Here is a 21,351-nt window from a genome sequence, read left to right on the forward strand (position 1 = left end):
ACGACCACCAGCTACTTTGGCTTTGGCTTGAATTGGCCCCGGTCGCCTGCTTAAGCAAAGATGCCGATACTGCTAGTGCAGTGCCTAGAATATACTGCATATTACAACAAGCGCCCGCACTGCACTACGGGAGCGAGTGGTGCCGTTGGCAATGAAACTCAACAAATGGCGATAGAGAGTGCTGCTTGTTGGGAGGGTGGTGCCGGAGAAGACTGCGGAGATTTTTCGCTTCAGAAGGCAGCGAGCTATTGGTCTTGCGCGTGTGTGTTAAAACTGCATGTGAGCATCTTTTTTGTCGACTGTTGTTCTGTGTAGGCGCTTGCAAATGCGACCCGTTCCGTACTTCTAACTGTTCCGCAGTGATTGAATCAGCTCTTTTTCGCATCGTGTACTTATTCTGTGAGCGTCTCTACCCATTGTTTTTTTCGTCACGTCACCAATCATAAATAGAGTTCCTGATTGTTGTTTTCCCAGGGCCTAGCCATCACTAAACTGCACAAAAATGATGTCAAAGCAATAGCGGCAGTGCAACGAGAAGACTAGCTTTGTGCTGTGCTGCGCAAAAGTTGAGAAAAACGTCAAACGAGAAGACAGAAGATTAATGCCAACTGCTGCGGTTTATGCGAAACATTTTGAGAGCAGTTTATTGAGAGCATATTCAGGGTCACCGTAAGCTGCGTTATACCAATTAACGAGCTTCCCTGCGATAAACTGGACCTGTCTAAAACCGGATGTTATGCCTGCATATTAACGAATTATCCCAAGCGTCTCGTGCCTAAACAGTCAAGACAGAGGAAAACTAGAAATCTGTGCGAGCAAAGCGCCACATACTCGCTGCTATCAGAAGCCGCCAAGTTGTGCTTAGCCGCCGAGAGTGGCAAATCGGTGAGCCTGAAAGGACCTTGTGGCGACAACGAAACTGTCACGATTTAATGTGCACCACACGCAGTGGTCCTGAAGAGCAAGCGCTGGTAGACTGCAAAATGATGGTGCGAAATCACCCCCAGCTATATACACCACCCATTATACTGCACCTCTATTCCAGTGACATTATGGATTAAAGTGCCATATCTGTGCCTGTAGACTACTTATGCCTACTGTGTAGCTGAAAAGTTTCGCCAACCGTTTCATTGAAAACATGGTGCATGGTATTTGGAAAGCAATCGATCAGAGGCCACGGTGTACCTTAACTGCACTACCGCAAGTAAATGTTCTTTGTTTAAGCTTTGCTCTTCCCGCGATTCCGTCATGTGCCTGCATTTGTTATTACTAAAAAATAAAACAAACGTTGCGCTACTATCTTTCCTGTGTTGTTCGCATTACAATATATAAATATACCCGCACGTACATGTCTCAGCAAATCGAGAGTGTACAGCAAGAACTCATAAATACAATTAAGCCAATACAGCTGAAGCATTTCAGTTTGTAATAAAAAAAATCTACAAAAACTACTTTATATCAATAAAAAGCCTTAAGTTCCTTGTTCCCTTTGTGAGCACAGGGCATTCAAAGCTCTAAGTGGCGCTAACTTCGTAGAAGCTTTTGCAAGCGGCAGCCATTGAATACTTAGGCCGCTTCTAGTTCAAGACTCAAAACAGACCCCAAAACTTGCCAGCTGCCTCAGCAACAGCTGTGATCTGCTATGACTTCATAAAAGCAAAACATTTAGCAGTTTTGTTGGCAATGTTACATGAGTGCTGTAGGCTAAGGGCGGTGTGACCCGCATCCAACCAGTTTGGGGCGCTGGCATTCATCGCTCACAGTGCCACCCATAAAGCCGCATTAAGCGCAATAGTAATAATAATAATTGGTTCACAGGAAAGGAAAGGCGCAGTATCTGTCACACTTCTTTTGTGGACACCTGAACCACGCTGTAAGGGACAGAAGGAAGGTGGAAAAGAAAGATAGGGGTGCCACAGTGGAGGACTCCAGAGTATTTTTGATCACCTGGGCATCTTTAAGGGTATCTTTAACGTGCACTGACATGACATCGCACAGCACACGAACGCCTCTTCGTTTAGCCTCCATCGAAACACAGCAGCCGGCAGTCAGGATTGGAACCGGGTACTCCAGCACAGTAGTCGGGCGTCTTACCACTGCACCATCGCGGCGGGTCTTTGCAAAAAACCGTTCTTATGTGGGCAGCGACCACTTATCGAGAGATTTAAGACAACGATCGTACAATCGGAAAGGTCGGTACAAAATCGGAAGTCTCCCGGGCAAATCAAACGCGTTGGCAGGCATGTACCGCTAGGTTTTCCGGAGGCAGGGCTTTCTGGAGCACGCAAAAGAGGAATAAAGTAACTGTTCACCGTGTGTGCTGGCTGGTGCATTGCACCTGCAGCACTGCTCAGGGTCTGAACATGGCAGCCGTTCCCTGCAGCTGCCACTACAGTATCCTGATGCTTCTGCTGTTCAAGCTGCTTCGGGGCTGTGAGCCCACTTTCAGCAATGCCTGGACTTGGCAAGCTTGAGCCGTTTGACGTCGCACCCAACTGGGGAAGAACGCCGAGAGCGGACAGCGTGATAATATACTTCACTGCCGGCAACATCCCAGGGAACAGCCACTTTCAATGCCCCTCATGATGCATTTGTTTGTCAAAACCATACAAAGTCATCTCAAGTCTCAAGCCTATTTGAACACAGCACAATATCAAAGTGACCACTGGGCACATGAACCTCACACTGTACTGGGAGTGCAAGCAGCTATCCACAGCACCTTGTAGCTGACAGCAGTACTGCAGATACTTTATGAAAGCCAGCTCGATGTGAACAAAAATTGAAAGTAAGCAGCTGCTTGAAGCCACGTGTCATGGTCAGCACTGGTTGAAGGCATCAATACTGCAGCACAATGATGCCACGGATATTGTGGAAACCAACACATGCCGTGGATGTACAGTCTCTCTGTCAAAAGTTTGCGGCCCGGGGCATTTGCTTCTGAACCACACAACATGGTTCGTAATGCTTTGAAGGTCAGCTACATGTTAATTATAACTAATCGTTTTCACCTCTGTCATACATGAGGTGCCAGACATGATCGATTGTGCCAGGCAAGAGGCCAGCATTAGGGAGTGTTACAATCGGAGGACTCCTTCACCGAAATGGCACAAACCATGTTTTGGGGCCATAGTATCACCAAGCATCAAAACGGCCATTTTAGATGTCTGAGGACACCTGTGATAAGGTGACATTTATAGTAAACAAACACCTTCTGCACAGCATTACAGCAGTGCACAGTTAGTGGTACCAGGCTTGACATTGCCCTGAAAGCACTGTGAGAATGTGGAACAATATTGCAACTCTAAAGGTGATGAATCACTAGTGTCCCATGTGAAACCAGTGACACTCGGTGGGAGTGCACAAAAAGAAAGGAGGTAGGAATCTCGATGCAACTTAATGACACATGAGGAAACTTGGTTGTTTCCCTTCTGTCGTGGTTGGCAAACTCCTATCAGAACACTAACAGAGATGTACTTTGGCTAAAAGTGAACAGCTTAACACAATGTAGATTCCACTTCATGCCTAACCATTTAAATGTTGCCGTTCAAAGCGTTTAGCTCAATAAAGCCTGAAGAGGACACAATAAAGATACTGCAGCACAGTTCATCACTCAAGATTTCGTTCAATTTGTTCCTCAAGACAAATGAACCCCCCCTATGAGAATTTCTTGTTTGCATTATCGTTTCTTGCGCTTTCATGTGCAAGCCTTCGTCTAACCGTCAGCCTCAAAAAGATGAAAATCTTTCACACCGAACTGCATGAAGATTCTCGGCAAATTCAAATTGTTAATTTGAACTAACGAAAACGGTAGAAATTTGGATAAAGATGACACGAGAAGTTAAATGGCATACGATGAATTGAACGAAGCAAAAAAAAAAAAAAGGAGGATGGGAAAAAAAGGCAAGTGACATGATGCATACACCCAGTGTCACTGAGCATGTTGTCTTTCTGTTCTTCACTTACATCAGTAATACTTGCATATAGTTTGACCTGCCAGCACCAAAAGAGATTTGTGCACAAATGAAACGCGTGACTTCACACCAGCAACTCCATGCATCCAAGAAGGTCCCTGGCAGTTAGTTCAACCTACCCGAAAATTCAAATTAATGAAGCATCCTTTAACAAGCACCGACAACATTTTCTTTCTCTTGCAGAGAGAGCATCACTAACTGCCCACAGCTATGGAGAGTTAGTCACCTTGAGAATTTCCTTCTGTTTGCGAGCTTTCTCTTCTTCCAGCTTGCGTGCCCTCTCCTGCGCATCTTCGTTGAAACGGCCTAGCCCATGCTTCTGCAGGAATGCCCGCGCCGAATCATTGCGCCGGTTGTATGCCTCTTCGGACAGCTCCACCTGGTGGTAAAGAGTGCGAAAAAAGTAAGAGGTGAAATAAGAGAAAAAAAGGAAAACCAGGTAATCTCATCCACTTCATAAATGGCTTCATCGCAACAAACACTCGCACAGCACTTAACTGGATGAACCAAAGTAATGATACACTGGTCTGGCTGAACGGCTTCACTTAGCCAAATTGCTCCAATTCCACCTAAGATCCCGACTTGAGGTAGAGGCAAAATCATCTTGCATTCAAATGGCTACCCTTCGAGGTGTTGAGACAACTTAGTCAAATTGCTCCAATTCCGCATAAGATCCAGACTTGAGGTAGAGGCCAAATCATCTTGCATTCAAATGGCTACCCTTCGAGGTGCTGGACAATACAAGTGAGTAGAAGGAGGAACTTGTGTTTCTGAAAATCCTGCAAACCACTAAGATGGCTGTAGGAGTGGTGGGGTTTGAAGCAGCAGGTAGACAAAAAAAAAGTCTCACCACAACAGGAACTTTTTTTCTGTAATGACAGTAAGTTAGAACAAATAGTTTTCCATAACAACTCATTACACAGGGCAGTATCCTTCGAGTAAGTGAACAAGCTTCATTTCACAAACTCAAAAATCGCCTTTGGAGCTTTCTCATCTGCCTTCGAGCTTCCAAGGCACACTCTGCATCCATGCCAAAAGCATGCATTTCGCCACGAACGTCGATTGCCCAGCACAGCAAGCACTAAGTGTGACATGATACAAAGCAAAACTAGAGGCGTGCGAAAACTGCAATTTTTGAATACGAATCGAATATGGATGTGAGGAAAAATGCCTTGAATTATCGAATCGAACACTGATCAGAAAAAAAAAAAAAAAAAAAAAAAAGAAAGAAAATTAAAAAATAGCAACCACTGTTAGTCTTGTTTATTTCAGAATTTATATGATATTTTTAAATAAAGAAGTGTGGACCCTACTGAAAAATCCAGTATAAATTTTATAGGATTCTATATACTAGTTTCTCGTACAGGAAAGTCATGCATGAAAACGGTTGTAGCTGTCATATCACTGCTGAATACAGTGAGCTCTCAATTTTTGAGCCTTCAAGAGACTACAAACAAATGAATATAAATTGAATAACAAACATATTTGGTTTGTATTGTAAATTTTGAACATTCGCACGCCCTTAAAGGGCAGCTGCATCCCTTTTCAAGAATTCTACGATAGTCAAGGATTGAAAGCTAAATAGGCTGTAGGCAATGCATGCACATTCAAACTGATGGCGCAATCGACAATTAAATCTCGAGCTTCTCCTCACAGCACTGAAGGTCTACAGAGAAGCTCGGCGATGATGTCGCAGACAGCAACATTTATTATTATCCTTGCCTTTGCCCACTTCCTGTGGTGCCTTTTCTGATGCCACCAAACGTTTCTAGGGCTTTGCTTTCCTTAGCATTGTTTTTACTTTTTCCTACCAAGCGTTTCTATGTGAGAAATGTACTGGTACTGTCAATGACGTCATCATGCAACCCTCCACCCATTGCTGTGCGGTGCAGAGAAGTCTGGAAACAGTTACGGTCTTAATCGCTAATTTCGTCACTGATTCAACTGCTAGCACCAAAAAGTTTACATGGTTTAAACTGCAAGCTATAAACATTCAAACCCTCGAAACGCATTGAAATTTAAAACCGGTGCAGTTTCCCTTTAAGCAAAGCTGATTGCACACAAAACCACGGTACAGCCGGAAAAAAAGAGAATGCAGCCGGCAGCAGCTGCTCTGCCTATACAAGCTACAGCTACTCAAGCTGCATTGGGTCAAAGAACTACAAAGGAAACAGTGACATGTGACATTTTCTCCATTCAACAAGCTGAATGCGCAACGCCCTTGCCTTTCAAAGTGCGCCCAAGGCACTTGGAAATGACTAACAGAAGAAACAACAAGCGTGAGGTTTGGCAGTGTTTGCCTGGTTTTAACAAACATGTGTTCAGAACATTAAGAAAATATCCAAGATCCAACACATCACTTATGCAGGGAAAGCACTAACATGGTACAAAATCCGCAAAAGCATTTCTCGCTAGCTGTTCAAACAACAGCGTGGTAGTGAAGACAGCACAGTATCCAAGTTATTTGCTCATGGTTACTTAAAAAACAGCGCTATGGACACAGGACATAAAAAAAAAGTACACATGTGGCACCGACACATAAAAGAAACCCAAGTACTAGAAATGAAGTAAACAGCAGATTGGAAGAGTTTGTTTCCGACAGTTACTTGTTGCATCCGTAGCGCTATGAAAAAACAAAACTACGAAAAATCAACTCGCTCAATCTGCCATTTCATTTCATTTATTCCTTCAGTTTATGCTGGCTGAGAATAGAATGACAGGTCTGCTTCACAGTAAGTATTTCTTCAGTGCTCAGCTCTGCAGCCAGCGTCCTATCCTCGCAGCGAGATACTCGCTTTCTCCAATTTCTTTGCAGCATTCACAGCACATCAATTCAGAATAATCTAAGCACAGAAAAAAAAATTGTGATGGGATATGTATGCATGCAGCCAGAGGCAATTGCAGCCCAGGTAGGAATGCCGAAAAGTGTGCCACCAAAGGACGTCTTCGTATTTCGCACTCATTTCTAAACGCAACACATGAACTTGCTAGTGTGACTGTGCCTTGGATTATTACAGCAACAGGGAAAGCGGAATACAGCAGGATGTTTATCTTAAAGTATGTAGGTGCAACGCTTTAAAAATCATTTTCAATCTTGCAAAGCCAGAACTAATTCAACAGCTCCCAGTTATAAATGGTTGTGGTGAAAAGCCACCAATCACAAGCCACCTCTCTGTGAAAAGCTGTATGCAATGCAAGTCATGGCCAAAATTACCTACTACGAAAAAGTCACAAATTATAGACCATTTAATGAGGCAATTATCCATGCCTGATAGCAACAAGGAATGATGAATTCACCACTAAAAACTAAATGCAAACAATTGCTGACAACTTTCTCACTCAGTGCCGCCTGGAACAACAAATATATACAGAAAACACACTGTGAGATTCTACATTAACATCAAAAAGAGGTCATAACGAACCTGATAGCAGATTTCTGTGTGTGGAACACTGAAACAACCGGTTAAAAATAAACACTAAAACAACTGATTCAAAACTTATAAGCTGAGTATGATTGTAACAATATGCATAGAACACACCTTTGGTACCCTTGAGAGGTCTTTAAACTCCTCTGTATTGAGTTGCGGGTCGGAAACATGCAGCACCAGACCGTCACAGATGGGGTAAGCGTCGAGGCGTGTGTCGTCACTGTCGGCGAGGGACTTGATGATAGATGCCCCTTCTGAGTCACGTAGCTCCAGTCGCATTGAGTTCGCAGATGCACCTGTCAGGAAAAACCAGCCGAGTTGAGAAAGTGTGACAAAGTGATTGGCAGGTCACCAAATGTCCTTGCAAACACCTTGACCTCATATACGAGGCAGCACTCCAGATGCACACACTATAATCAAGCAATGTCAAGCCTCCAAAGCTTCAGTGGATGGAGTCTCCCAAGCAGCAGCGCCGTCACTGCCAAGCCGTCAATATTTCACGTCTCGAGCTACCCAGTCCCGCACCTGCTTGACTTTATTCATTTTCCTTCCGTCCCTTTACACTTTCAGTGCCTTTTCTTTCTCAACAACCGCTACTGCCTCCCTCCTTCACATCTGCGTGGCACGTGCTTTGCTTCAAGGTCATCAAAAACTTTCTTCTCCTAGAGGCTCAAACTTCGTGGCAAAGGTAAATCCCTTTGAAAAGTTAGTTAAAGAGAATTTGCGCTACATTCACGCCTTGGTGTCAAATATAATGCAAGGTGTGTTCAGGGGCATTATTTAGTCTCTCCCATGGAATCTCAGTTTGTAGAATTTACATTTTTTGTCACAGACCATTAGAGGCCTCAAATACGACGTGACAATCACAGAGTTAATATACTGAATTCGTGTTCCACACCCCCAACAGAAATCAGTGTTCCAATTTTAGACAGTTATAGCATTAACTCCATGAATTATAGCATTATACTGCAGAGTCACCGCTCATGCTACAATGCTACATAATTATTTGTTCTATGCTACCAAATATTCATGCAAATAAATATTCATATACTATTTGGTTTCTGGCTACAATATTTGTATTGAATTCACTTCAGAAAAAGACACTAGTCACAAGCCTTTAACTCAAATGCTAAATAATCAAATGCAATTGAACTGCAATGAACACAAGCTAACAAGGCACATCAATAAGAGAAGCAGCAGAGCTAAACGAAGTAAATCGTCACAGCACCATTAGGTACAATATGTTTTACCATCAAAGAATACAATAAACACTGCAACAAGCACTGTTAGTAATGAGAAAAATGACAATCCTAAAAATATCCAACTGGCCACAGGCATCTGCAATGGGCTGAATTTAAGTATGAAGTGTGAAAACAGAATTTAGAGAGTACAAACTTTTATAGCAGTATATACATCAACTCTAAATATCTGTTAGGGGGTGCAGAAGTTTCAGATATAACCCAGTATGTATGGGACAATGTCATACAAAGCAAGATTACAATGCATTTTTCCACACTGAGCTTGGCTTTCATAATAAAAGGCTTTCTAAAGAATTTTGTCTGCAGTTTCTCTAGAGATAATGAAACACACAAAATTACTGAAAATGATGCGCAAAAGCAGATTACCCATAATAACTCATTCCTTTTTACCCCAAGGTAGCACACAAAAGAAGAGACTACTTTCGAGACCAGACTCACCAGTGATAAGTTCTAGCTTTTGTTTGATCTCTCGAATTGTGTTGGTGACAGGAAACTTGCGCTCTGAGAACAGCGGGCTCCCTTCAGTCATGACGATCAGCTTGACAAAGGCCGGAGCCGCATCGCCCCGTTCACACATTGTGGATAAGGCGTGTGTGCTTGAACTGCGTGTGGACAGAGAAAAATTAAGGAAAAGAAATTACATAAAACCAATCAGCCCCTTACACATGCTGACATCCTTGAAGAAGCATAGCAGCTTTTTTGAGATGGTGTTAATATAATTCCAACTCAGTGTGTTTGTTAGTTTATTTTGTCATATTTAAAATTTCTAGTATGTGTTACTGCTTTTGCATGAAGCATTCATTCCCTCCTTGTCATGAGCCTTAGTAAGGGTTAACAGTATGAATAAATAAATATATAAATCAATGAATAAATAAATAAATTTTGGGCACCAAAGCATCCTGTTGTTAGTGGATAGTGAAGTGCAGAATGTTGTGTTCAAAATTAATTAAAGCTATTTAACACATGGGTGGCTTCCAAGTCTGGAGGGCATAGCAGGGTTCAGTCAGGTTTAGCTAAAGTTATATCAATGCCAGATCTCGGAAGTTATGGGTTAGAGCTAGGGGTTCTGTTTTCTTACAATTCTTTTTTTTAGAAAATTTGGAGTACATGTATTTATCTGTATTTCAGGAAACCGTTCTGTTCGTTTGTGTGTATGAATACTTAATTTTGAAGGCTAAGTACAAAATTTCAGCTTTTATTGGCGAAATAGATGATGTGCCTTTGCAGTCAGAAGTGATGCTGAGTTTATCTTGCCCCCCTTTTTTATACCAGTCGCTTATGTAACAATATTTATGATCTAAATAGTTGTTTATTGACGAAATAAATGATGTGGCACCATATGCCCATACTTAGATAGCAATAAAATTGATACTAGAATGTAGCAAAAGCTAGAACGTGACAGCTTCAAGCCATTTATGTATGACTTTACAGCAGCGTCTGCTTGCAAGTTCGAAAAATTGTCAGCAGCCTTACTAGTACAACTGAGCGACAACAATAAGCCGGTAATAAATCTTGCCTGACAGCACTACGGTAGCAAATTACACTTATCAAAGCAGTACAGCCTTAGTACTTGCACCGCACATCTCAGTTCGCAGATCGATTTCTCGTAACACAACCACCGCACAAAAATTGCCTCATTTATGTCTCAGTGTATTCCTGGTTCCAGAACTTTTGATTTTGTGCTCTAACCTACCGCAACTGGTCCAGAAAATCTACTTAGTTGTGACATACAAAGTGTGACACAAAAAAAAACGAGACTGGTTCAATAAATTATTGTCTTTACAGAATCAGTTTCAACTTCAAAGTAATCACCTTCAGCATTCACACACTTTTGCATTCGGTGCTGCCACTGCTGGTAACAGTTCAGGAACGAGGTTTTTCGAAGGCCCTTAAGGAGATTCTATGTTTTTGCCTGAACTTCTTCAACTGAGAAAAAATGGGCTTCCTTTAGGCAAGATTTAACTTTAGGAAATAAAAAAAGTCGCATGGAGCCAAATCAGGCGAATAAGGAAGATGCTCCATCACAGTAATGATTTTGCTGGTCAGAAACTGCTTGACAGGTAGGAACGTGTGAGCGGGTGCATTGTCCTGGTGCAACAGCTATCCATCATATTCAATTTGTAGGACGGATAGTTAGAATTGTGAGAAGAGCAAAACGCGAAGATGACAGAGACGACAAAGTTGCGAAGACAAAGAAGTTCGCGCCCGCTCTGGGATACATCAGCTCTGGCAGCAGCAAGGTGTCAGTAAAGCTACTGTCATGCGAATTGCTTAATTCGCCTCATTACAAATTCAGTTTTTAAGAAAGTACTACACTTGCACACCCCTACACCCAAATCAATTCTGGCAAATAGATCAGCCAATCAGTTGCAATAAAAACCTAAAGCCAGCATAATAATGAACAAAAAATAATGCTTTTATTTCCATTTATAGGGCATTTTTGGCATTTTTTTTTGGCCACTCTTGTAGGCAGAGCTTTTTTTTTCTTTCTAGTGAGTTCGGTTACACTAACAACGGACGATGCCACTTATTCTTATGACATTTTAGGATGTGATCATTCAATATTATTATGGCTGCTCTTCCCAATGGCAGACATGATCTTTAACAACAAGAAAATTTTATAGTCATCTAGTATGACAGTAGAGACAAATCATAAATGCAGTGAAGTCAGGGTGGCTTTCCCAATATGCTCTCCACTCAACCCAGCAGTTTCCACAAATGCATGCAAGCAAGTGCTTACAGTCTGTACAGGAATCACCGATCAACCCAAACTTCATGCACTGCTATAGTTTGATGTCACTTATTTTGATCAGAGCGTAGAAAACAAACAGGTTACAAGAGATAATGACACATGAAAGAATGTATCCCTTTGTGAGATATTTGTAAGCTGTGTTCTCTTTTGCAATATGCACAACGAATCAGCCCATCAAGTTGCTCTCCAATACTTTTTTCATTTAGTGAACCATGTGACGTGAAAAATACCAGCCAATCTGTAGTACCGCCGTCAATATTCTACAGCAGCTAAACGCACTGTGATACTAGGCCTCAAAAATGAGAATCCACTGTGGAGGCACTCAATTATTAAAAGGTGAAACTACAGCCGAACAGAAAAACACCACAAGGAAGAGGACAGAACACGAGGCTGTCCTGTTCTCTTCCCTGTGGTATTTCTCCGTTTGGCTTCCGTTTCATCTTTGACATGAACCAAATAGCTCAGATCCAGATCATCCTGCATCAATTTTTTTTAGCTGGATGCCCAGCATCTCATCACTGCTGGGCCCATACGCGTATATGAGGTTAGCACCAGCCACACATGCACACGAATTTCACAATACGAAAGTATGTGCATATATCATTTCATGCACAAAATAAATGAGCGTGAAGGAAGAAAAGCAGGAATGGAAAGTGCATTAACAATGCATGAATGTCAAGCCCTACTTCTATCAGTATGAAGAGCGACGCTAATACATGACAGCATCTATTATGAAACTGTTTTTGAGAACGTCGAAACATTCTGAGCAAACCTCTTCATTACATTCATAATCTGACATACACTTCTGAGGCAGACTTGTATAATTGCGAATAATGGGGTTTAACGCCCCAAAATGACACATAGGTTGCAAGGGACGCCTTAAAGAAGTATAGACACTTCATTTTTGAGTTTTTTATTTTATCTTTTGTAATGATGCTTATGACATTACTCTACATGAATCACCTCATGACATTCGCCTATAGTTACGGAATAATTTATAATCGAATTTCTTTTTCGTTAGTTTCAGTTTCGGTTTCAACAGTAGAGCGATGGCTGTGATGTCAAAGTCAAGTCTAGGTCACGTGAGGAATGAATAAAACAGCTATATAATTGTTCCTGTGTCGTTTTAATTCCCCAGGACCCTAAAGCCAGCTTGCCTCAAGGACAGGAATTACAAAAGATGAAGAGTCAGTGATTATATCGCTGTTTTTTAGCCACACTTAACCTAGACTTGATTGTGACGTCACAGACATATCTCGGCTGCTGAAACAAAATCTGACGAGAAAAAAAATTCAATTGCAAATTACTTAACGGCCGTAGGCAAAAACCACGTAGTGATCCATATACAGGAATGTCGTACGCATTGTTAACGAAAAGAATAATGCCAACAAAATTTCGTGCCTATAGTCCTTTAACACAGAACTCCAATTTAATTCAGACCACAAGGGGATCTTCAATGTGCTCTAATATCAAACAGCACACGTTTAGCTTTCCTGTTTTTTGCTTACATTTAAACTATGATCTTGCAGTCAGCTGCCAAAAGCTGTGGCCACTGAGGACATTCGAGGAGAAAGTGGGAGGGCGGGGGGAACAAGGTTCTTCCTAACGCTTAAATACGCCCCTCATTCGCTTTCTACACGTCCGTTCCTACCAATGTGGTTTAAAAACACCAGCACTCAGTAAACACCCCGCACAAAGCTGCAAAAATACCAGCCAGTATTAGCTTGAAATGACGGCCACAAATTTTCTGCAGATGTAAGAGAGATCTAACTTTGCACCTTGATGGCTCTAAGCTTCTCCAAATGACACATTTTCTGTTTTCACTGTGAAAATAAATTTTTACTTTGCAGCTTGTCAAAAGCCCACAAAGACAAACAAGCCCTATTAGTGTTTAAAACATCTGCACCAAGGGCAATAAAGAATAGCGAGACAGAAAAGCCTTAATGATGTCATTCCCTAATGATGTAATTCAAAGTTAATGAGCTGGATACACCCTTCCTACTACCAGATTCATGAAGAAAGGTAAAGAAAGCCATTAGCTATACTGACACTAGTAAAGGCAGTATTGACATGATGTCACTGACGACATTTTGTTGTCCAGAGCGTAGCCCTAGTGCAAAGCAGCTAGCAATAATCCCATTAGACACACGCATGACCTCTTGTGATGCTCAATGGCAGACAGCCTGACGGCGAACACCCTTTCCCTCATCGGAGTGTGGAAGCAATGCATTTCAAAGTAGCAACACATGCTTGAAGCACTGCAACAACAAAATGCTTTACACAAGTACTACAGCACATGAGCGTGTTTTTTGTTTTGTCAGTGAGCTAAGAATTTTGTACCGCTTTAGCCAAGTGATTTCAATAGGTTTTTAAAAAATTATAAACCGTAGAAACAAAAACTTACCGCTACACACTGGAAAGTTAGTAAACTGCAATTTATGGCTAAGTGGCATCGTTTACACAAGCTACACAAAACTAAACAAACAGCAGAAGATCAGCAGAAATGCTCAACTGGTGCACACTATATAAGCAGAGTAAACGATTAGGGCATTCCCGCTACTGACAAGTTGGAACTTGAAACCAGAAATCAACTGCTACCAATTGGTTGCGGGCCCAGACAAGTTAGTCAGTCCACCTTGCGAACCATTTAGGCTGGCCGCAGTGATATCAAACGTGATGTCAGACAGCAAAGATTTCGCCGCTCTTCCAGGGGACATTCACGCCCGAGCAATAAAGTAACCCACGTTGCAAGCTTTCGGCGTTGCGGTCGACTTGAGAACCCTAAATCTCTTGCAGCGCAAACGTGACGCGCCGTTCCGAAACGCCGACCAATTATTACGTAGGTGTGGCCGTCTCGGCGGTGCCTTATAAGGCAGCCTTTTTCAGACAAGAAGCGACAGACCAAAAGTCACGCTTATAGACAGCTACTGCACGAAGTGGGATCGTTCCGCTCGTTTCACCACTAGAATTCGGCAATTTTTCTTTCTAAGGAAACGACATTTCTCCGGAAGACTTTCTAGCGACTGCCAAGCTACAATCACGCAATCAAGGAAGCCCTGGCAGCATTGCGTCGACCGGTATTTCGGAAGCGGTCTGGCTATAATTAGAAGCTATAAAAGCGTAGTCAATGAGAAATTACAACAAGCGTGGGGTTCAAAGTACGAAATGAACAGGACGTGCGGACCAATTACAGATTCTGCCACTGAATATGCATGCCCTCAGAGCTCGTAACCGTCATGCGACACTTTCAGTCGCACCATGCTACAATGCGACAAAACTAGCAGCACTAAACAAGGGGAACGAATTCTGCGCTTCAGAGCAACTCAACGCTGTATTTTCGTTTTCCACAGCGGTCAAAACCCCCTCTTTTAAATCAAGCTACGCAATGAAGCGCCGGGGTAAACAAGACTTGACATCTACCACGATCGGGGACTTAACGGGACTTGTGTCACGTTTAAGCGCGACGCAGCATACTCTCCAAGTACGCGATCGCAGTGGCATTGATTAAAATGACGATTTTATACTCACCACTGAATTTAAAAGTATTTGGGAATGACGCTAGTGGACACTGGAAACTTTGCACTGGCCTTCCCAACCGGGCGAAGCTGATTCACGTCGCTCGGAAAAGGGCCACCACCACAGAGATTCCCAGGAAAACCAGAACAAAACGACATGCCAGCGACGAGGTGCGCGTGTAAATAAGCCTACATTCTTGCTAAAGAAGTAAATAAAACAGCAATAGTACTCTTTTAAAAGTAACTTTCGACATAAATTAAATGTATTCAAATTGAATGACAATTTTATTTGCGAGGTTAGTTACAAAAGTGTTGCGATCCAACACAATCCATCAGACATTTTGGATCATCATGGCGGCGTCCAAAGCCGCGAACTTCGTCGTCTGCAAATATTTCGTGCGACGCAACGTGCTGTGTGTTACCGGATTCAAACGCTCCAAGTCTACAAAAGCGACTAAGACCTCAACCATTGCTTCAGATAACGCTGGTGCGTTGCGAGCCACCAAGAAAGGAGCGAGCGCTGCGAAAGCGGTCAAAAAGTTCAACTTCGAGAATCTTTCCTTATTCGGACCCGTGCTCAAGTCGTCGAAGGGTATGAAACTTGACAAAGGTCTGCGGCTCAGCTACCTGGACGAACGTGCTCCCCGGCGTATGAGAGCACCGAGGTTGGCTTGCGAAGAGCCCGAGACTGCGAGGATTGTGAGAGCTGGCCAAACGCAGTTGGAAGCCGAACTAATCGACGCGCTAACGAACGTGTCGGAAGAAGAGGCTGCGCGGTTGGCGGCATCGAGCGAGGACAGTGAACACAAGGTTGACATCCGTATTCCTACTAAAAACTTCGACCTCGAGACGACACTAAACTTTCCTCTGTTCAACTTCGCCCGAGATGGTGTACCGGACGACGACAAAGACGAAACGCTCTGTGGTGAGACGGTAACAGCAACAACTATGTCGCTGGACACGGCTGAGAGCTCCCAGCAGGCAGTGCGGTATCCGAGCGTGACGAACATACTTAAAAATACTATGGACGAAAAGTCTAAGCTCCGGCTCGAGAAATGGAAACAGAGGATGGTCGCCGAAATGGGCGAAGAAGGATTCAAGAACTACCAAGAGTGTAAGGGCACGCCCCTTTCCTAAACCTACTTTTTTGTTTCATTGTGTAGCACGAAATGTGGACAGAGCTGTAACTCGAGTTCTGCCCTGTGCGCGCATTTTGTCGTACGGTTAGGCCAGTTTATATTCGTTGAGAAACAGCCGTTCGCCACAGACAACTGTTCGCGCACCTCTCTGCTAAGAAGTGATATCGATAAATGCCATCTTGACCACGCATCAATCGCATACACTTGTATGCATAGTTTTGTAGATTTTTGTCCAGAGATTAATGACCTGTGGTCTCAAGATCCAAGACCAATTAAGTGAGATCTCGTGGCCACTAGCTTCAAAAATGACGTTATCACATATAAGTCGTCGTCATAGGCTGAATAACCCTTAAACCTCTACACAACAGTATATGAATTTGCCCCATTACAGCTGTTGCTAAAGGTTGTCACATTTGTAAACACACCTTCAGCATACCTTTTATTTTTCTATTGCAGCAATCCTCAGCCAGGGCAAATGCCTGCACACTAATATCCATGATATGTTGAATGGAACGCCACAGGAAGAAATCGTGGTGCAGCCCGAAAACGAAGGCCATTGGCGCAGCCTTGAGTTCTTCTGGGCCAATATCAGCGAGGTAGCTCACCTGGAAAGTCCGGTCTGCCATCCACACTTGCAGTACCGAGGCATCGTCGACTGTGTTGCAGTTTGCCGGTGTGTTTCTATCCCACCATCACCCCATTATAGCATGTGGGTTAGTTCCAGAATATCGTGCTAGTAAGGATTAGTAGTGTATTCCCCTCTAAGCCTTTCAGGAATGACGCGACATTTCTTCCACTGCTGCAGTCTACACAGGCCTGTTATCAAAGCCTATTGGTTTTGTAGCAAGAGATGCCAGTCATTAATTTTCTACATCTAACGCTAAGGCTTTGCTTCTAAGTTTCATAGTAATATCATCTATCACTTCTTGAAATCCGAGCTCCATAGAAATGAGAATTCCTCTTAATTGAAGGAGACCAAAAATGCTAAAAACTCAAATGGTGCCCAGCCTCATGCCAAGGTGAAAATGCATTGATGTGTTGTGTACTTTTGGCAAAGGCTGTTCGTAGCTGAGAACAAAGTGTTAGCAGTGCTAATATTGTAATGAATAATTTGTGGGATTAAACAAGTTTTTTTTTTTTTTAAGATGCTGATGATGCTAGATACCCATGATACTAGATGCACATAATACTAGATACACATGAAACTAGAATAAAATGATGTTATATCTGTCTATGTAACTATATCAAATGACATGGTGTGAAGCTCAATGTCCTGAGGAATAATTTCTTTAGCATCTACTAGATGCATGAAAATGCACCTATGAAGAGCCACCACATGTTTAAAAAAAAGAAATCATAGCTATTGTTAGCACTCCCTTGAAGAAAGCAACTTCAGTATGTGTACAGTAGTCTATATAACATCTGGAACAGTTAAGCAGAACTTACTTTTCCCGTATACGTGCTGAAAGGATGTTGACCTGAGAGTTCACACACTGCCAGCCTTTCTTTCCAGTATATCAGCATTTCTTGGTTAGCAGTGCGATTGTAAGAAAAGAGATCAGTGCACCTAGAGCTCTATAGAAATTTTCGGGCAAAGCTGTTTTTCATGAACATGTCACATAAACATGCTGCTTGGCCAATAACTTTGCAGAAATGAACTTGTGCTGATCGATTGGAAGACATCTAAGAAGCCAAAGCCGCAGCTTTCGGACACCTACGACAGCCCATTGCAGGTGGCGGCCTATATGGGCGCGCTCAACTATGATGAGAGCTACAAAATTCAGGTAACTAATAATTTATTGGGCAGAACAGGTGTCAATCACAAAACAGGCTGGCCTAAGTCTTAGCCTTGGCAATAACGGGTCTCTTTGCTGGTTTTGGATCTGATCATTCATGTAAACCTTTGTTACAACATAAATGTGAGTGTGTATACTTTGCAGAGAGCCATTAAGCGCAGAGACTGAAGGAAAATTTCTCACACTAGTACTATGCTACATAAAATTACAGCATATCAAAATACTCACCAGAAAAACCTTGCTTGTGCTTGATGAATTTTGCCACATGTTAAACTATAACTGTGTGGACACTTGCTATTATGTGGGTGCTTGCTCTTGTCTTTTGGCCCACCTGAACTTTCAAAGCAGTTTCTGTTGTATTAGTTGACATTATATATTGTTAGTCATACTGAACTCTGTGTATCGGTGCAAGTTGGTTGCCTTGGATCGACTGTCAACTAACAAGCATCAGGGAAAAAATTGGCAGGGGTTATCTTTGTTAAATCGATTATACCGAGAAAGCACAGCAAGCTGCGGTTCCATCTGTACATGTGGTGTCATCTGGGGGCTGCCACGTCAAATTGCAAAGGTTTAACCCATGGCTTTTGAGATAGCTCCTGTGTAACGGCGTGCTTGATTGTGGATGCCACAGGTTTGTGGCACCATCTGGGACCCATCGCATCAGATGTCGCATGGTTTACTCTACTTAAACCTGGTTATGACGCGCAAAAGCACCCACCTAGTAGCTCAGTATTAAGACTATCGGTTACTGAGCCTCAGTATCAGAGTTCGAACCTGCCGGTTCAAATTCACTCCAATGTTTTTTTTGCTAGTGTGAAAGCACAAGAGGACATGGTCAGTCCCTGCTCATAGACTCAATCACTCACTCTGGTAAGTGGTAAACTTGAAAGACTCTCTGGGAAGACTTGTGCATTGGAGTTGCTATATTGGACTAAGTATGAATTACCCGCATGAGGCCACGTGGTTGTGATACATAAAACATCTTAAGCAATCAGAGTGATGCCACAAACAAGATCGGACAAGATTCTTGGTCGGTGGTGGTGAGCTTACGAGTGTGTTGGGGAAGGGAGCGAACAGCCACCGGCACCAGGTAAAGCATGGGGGTTTCTTTCATTTTTGGCATTGATTAGTGGGGCACAAAATTCTAGGGTTAATTACATTTCCTCACGCGAAATTCGAGTGAAACTATTTAAGTGCTTTTGTATGTATATATGTGCAGTTACAAAGCACTCTTTTTCTCACAAGCCAAAGAGAATTTCTCGAAAGAAGGTAAAGAAGAGCCACCAGCTCTGCACTTCTTGCTCATGGCTCTTCCCAAAAATTCTCTTCAGCTTGAGACTCTTTCGCTCGGCCACACACCGACAATGGCGACGCAACTCGAGCGTCTACACCAAGGGAAGCAGAGGATTTTATTTTTATTTGTGATGTTGAACAATCTGAAATAACAGTGTAATCGTAGAGATTATTAGAAAGAAGAAAAAACAGCCACATGCCTTTAGTGGAATCCGAACCCACGGCCTCGGAGTTTTCTGTCTGGCACTTTACTATTAACCGGGCTACTGCGATGGCTGCTCAAATATGATAATACTGGAACCTCTTCCACAGGAAGATACCAGCTGATTTCAATACGCTCAAGAGCATTTTGTTGGCACGGTTTAATACCATTTTCATCGAAATTGTGGCAACGTCGCCACATCATTAACGGTGAACCCTGTTTGTCCTTTCCTTTCTGCGAGCTCAGGTCAGAGACGCCATGATTGTGATTGCTTACGAGGACGGCAGCCCGTGCCAAGTGCATCACCTGGGGCCCGTAGTTTGCCAGCGCCACTGGCAGAGGTGGCTGCAGCGGCTGCGTGCCTACTGGAACCTACTGCAACGGGGCTCGCCGGTGCTGTAGTTTGCAAACAAATAGTGGCGTGCTTTCAAGCCATCAACTGAAACAGCTGAAAATGACCCCGCTAACCACACCTTGGGAACTGGTGCAGATGGAAAGACCCAATGGAAGACCAGCTGAAGTGCCTTTACTGGAAAAGCAGTGTGTGCAACGTGTGCAGGATTTGCTGTTTGGTTTTCCGCGACAACATTCACTTCTTAATGACAGCACACAATCAGTGTCGGTGCCCAGCATTTACATCGCGAGAGACTGTTGGTAGAGTGCTACTAAAAATAGAAAACAGAGCTTCCACACTGTCACTGTGAAGTCTGTGTGGTACAGGGCACAGCAAGTAAATAAACTAGCAAAGCCCTCTAGTTCTTGGGGAACAGAGTGTCATTCTGTGTGGCCATCAATTTTTAGTGACAATCCATAGAGTTCTTCCATCACCTCTTCTGAAGCTTTGTTTCGTGCCAAATTTTTGAGCTTGTTCCCTTGAACCAGCAGCAATATGCTGTCAGACTTTGGATGGTGTAACTGTGCAAGAACGCTGTATGGACACTTCACTGAAGAATGTGTGCCACTGTGTCTAGTGTGCAACTATGAAAAGAGACGTGCATGCACACATCAGCATTTGTTTCTCAACAACAGCATTGTGGAACTGCTAAGGCTTCGACAGGCATCACGACTCAAAGAAAGCATGGAGTTGGAAAGTGCAGTGTGCAAATTGTTTTCGTGCACTAGCAGTAAGCACCTCGTTAGAGAAGTTTTAATGTCTGGGGATAACGCCTCAGAGCAATGAGGTGGGAATCAAACACATCAGGACCCTTGGATTCGAAGTCAGATGTCATTCCTAGTACGTGCAGGCACGCGCTGGTATGGCTTGGTTAAACGAAGGTTTTACAACTGTCGGGTGGTTTTTCACATACGGTAGCTCATGACTGCATGCTAATGAGTATGTGCGACCCAAAACCACAGTGAAAACTGACTGCCCCAACTACACTAAATGACTTTTTTTGTGTGTTGTAAATGCAAAATACACCAACTTTTGATACAAGGTCTGCTGTGCAGTGCATTTCTTTTTTCAGTTATTTTTGAACATGCCATTTTTTTTCCCCTTTCAGACTCAATTTTTTTCACTATTAACATAAGCATATTGCACTGTGTATAGAAAAACCAGCAAAGCCATCTTGCCTGCACCAGAATTTGCTATTTAAAGGCGTTTATGGTACCTTTGAGAGACTACCACTGCCTTTACCGTCTTGTGGGCTATTGTAAAAAAAAAAAGTGTGTCCGCAAATATCTGAAATTTCGAATAAGAATCGATTGTGTAAGAGTTTACTGTATTCAGCAGTGATACGACAGCTCCACCTGGCTTCATGCAGGTCCTTCCTGCGCAATAAGCCGGTATATGGATTTCTGTATAAACTTTGTTTACTACAGTAGGGTACACACTTATGTGCAATTCTATCACTTTATTTGCAAATACTACAAGTTCTGAAATAAACAAGATAAACAGTATTTACATTATTTTAATTTTCCACCTTTTTTTTTTGCTGATCCAATATAGGATTCGATAACCGAGGGCTTTTTTCATATATTTGTGTTCATGTCCAGC

General features: G+C 42.8%; 2 protein-coding genes across 2 annotated transcripts in view; one reads left to right on the forward strand and one right to left on the reverse strand.

Annotated features, from left to right (window-relative positions):
- The window catches only part of LOC146176024 (tubulin-folding cofactor B-like), an 18,446-nt gene extending 3,359 nt beyond the window's left edge, over window positions 1-15,087 (reverse strand). The window contains exons 1-4 of the mRNA XM_084582364.1: window positions 14,939-15,087; window positions 9,097-9,260; window positions 7,511-7,695; window positions 4,198-4,350 (exon numbers count right to left, since the gene is read on the reverse strand). Coding sequence (XP_084438490.1) covers window positions 4,198-4,350; window positions 7,511-7,695; window positions 9,097-9,235 — 477 coding nt within the window. The 5' untranslated portion in view covers window positions 9,236-9,260; window positions 14,939-15,087. The remainder of the gene's footprint in view (window positions 1-4,197; window positions 4,351-7,510; window positions 7,696-9,096; window positions 9,261-14,938) is intronic.
- A 136-nt stretch (window positions 15,088-15,223) lies between these two features.
- On the forward strand, window positions 15,224-21,254 carry LOC146176025 (mitochondrial genome maintenance exonuclease 1-like). Its single transcript, XM_084582368.1, has 4 exons — window positions 15,224-16,039; window positions 16,521-16,737; window positions 17,716-17,848; window positions 19,602-21,254. Exons 1-4 carry the CDS (start codon window positions 15,277-15,279, stop codon window positions 19,755-19,757), a joined length of 1,269 nt encoding a protein of 422 aa, XP_084438494.1. The 5' UTR covers window positions 15,224-15,276; the 3' UTR covers window positions 19,758-21,254.
- The last annotated feature ends 97 nt before the right edge of the window (window positions 21,255-21,351 follow it).

Source organism: Amblyomma maculatum, chromosome 10, assembly GCF_055883805.1.
Source record: "Amblyomma maculatum isolate TAMU_Amacu chromosome 10, ASM5588380v1, whole genome shotgun sequence".
NCBI lineage: Eukaryota > Metazoa > Arthropoda > Arachnida > Ixodida > Ixodidae > Amblyomma > Amblyomma maculatum.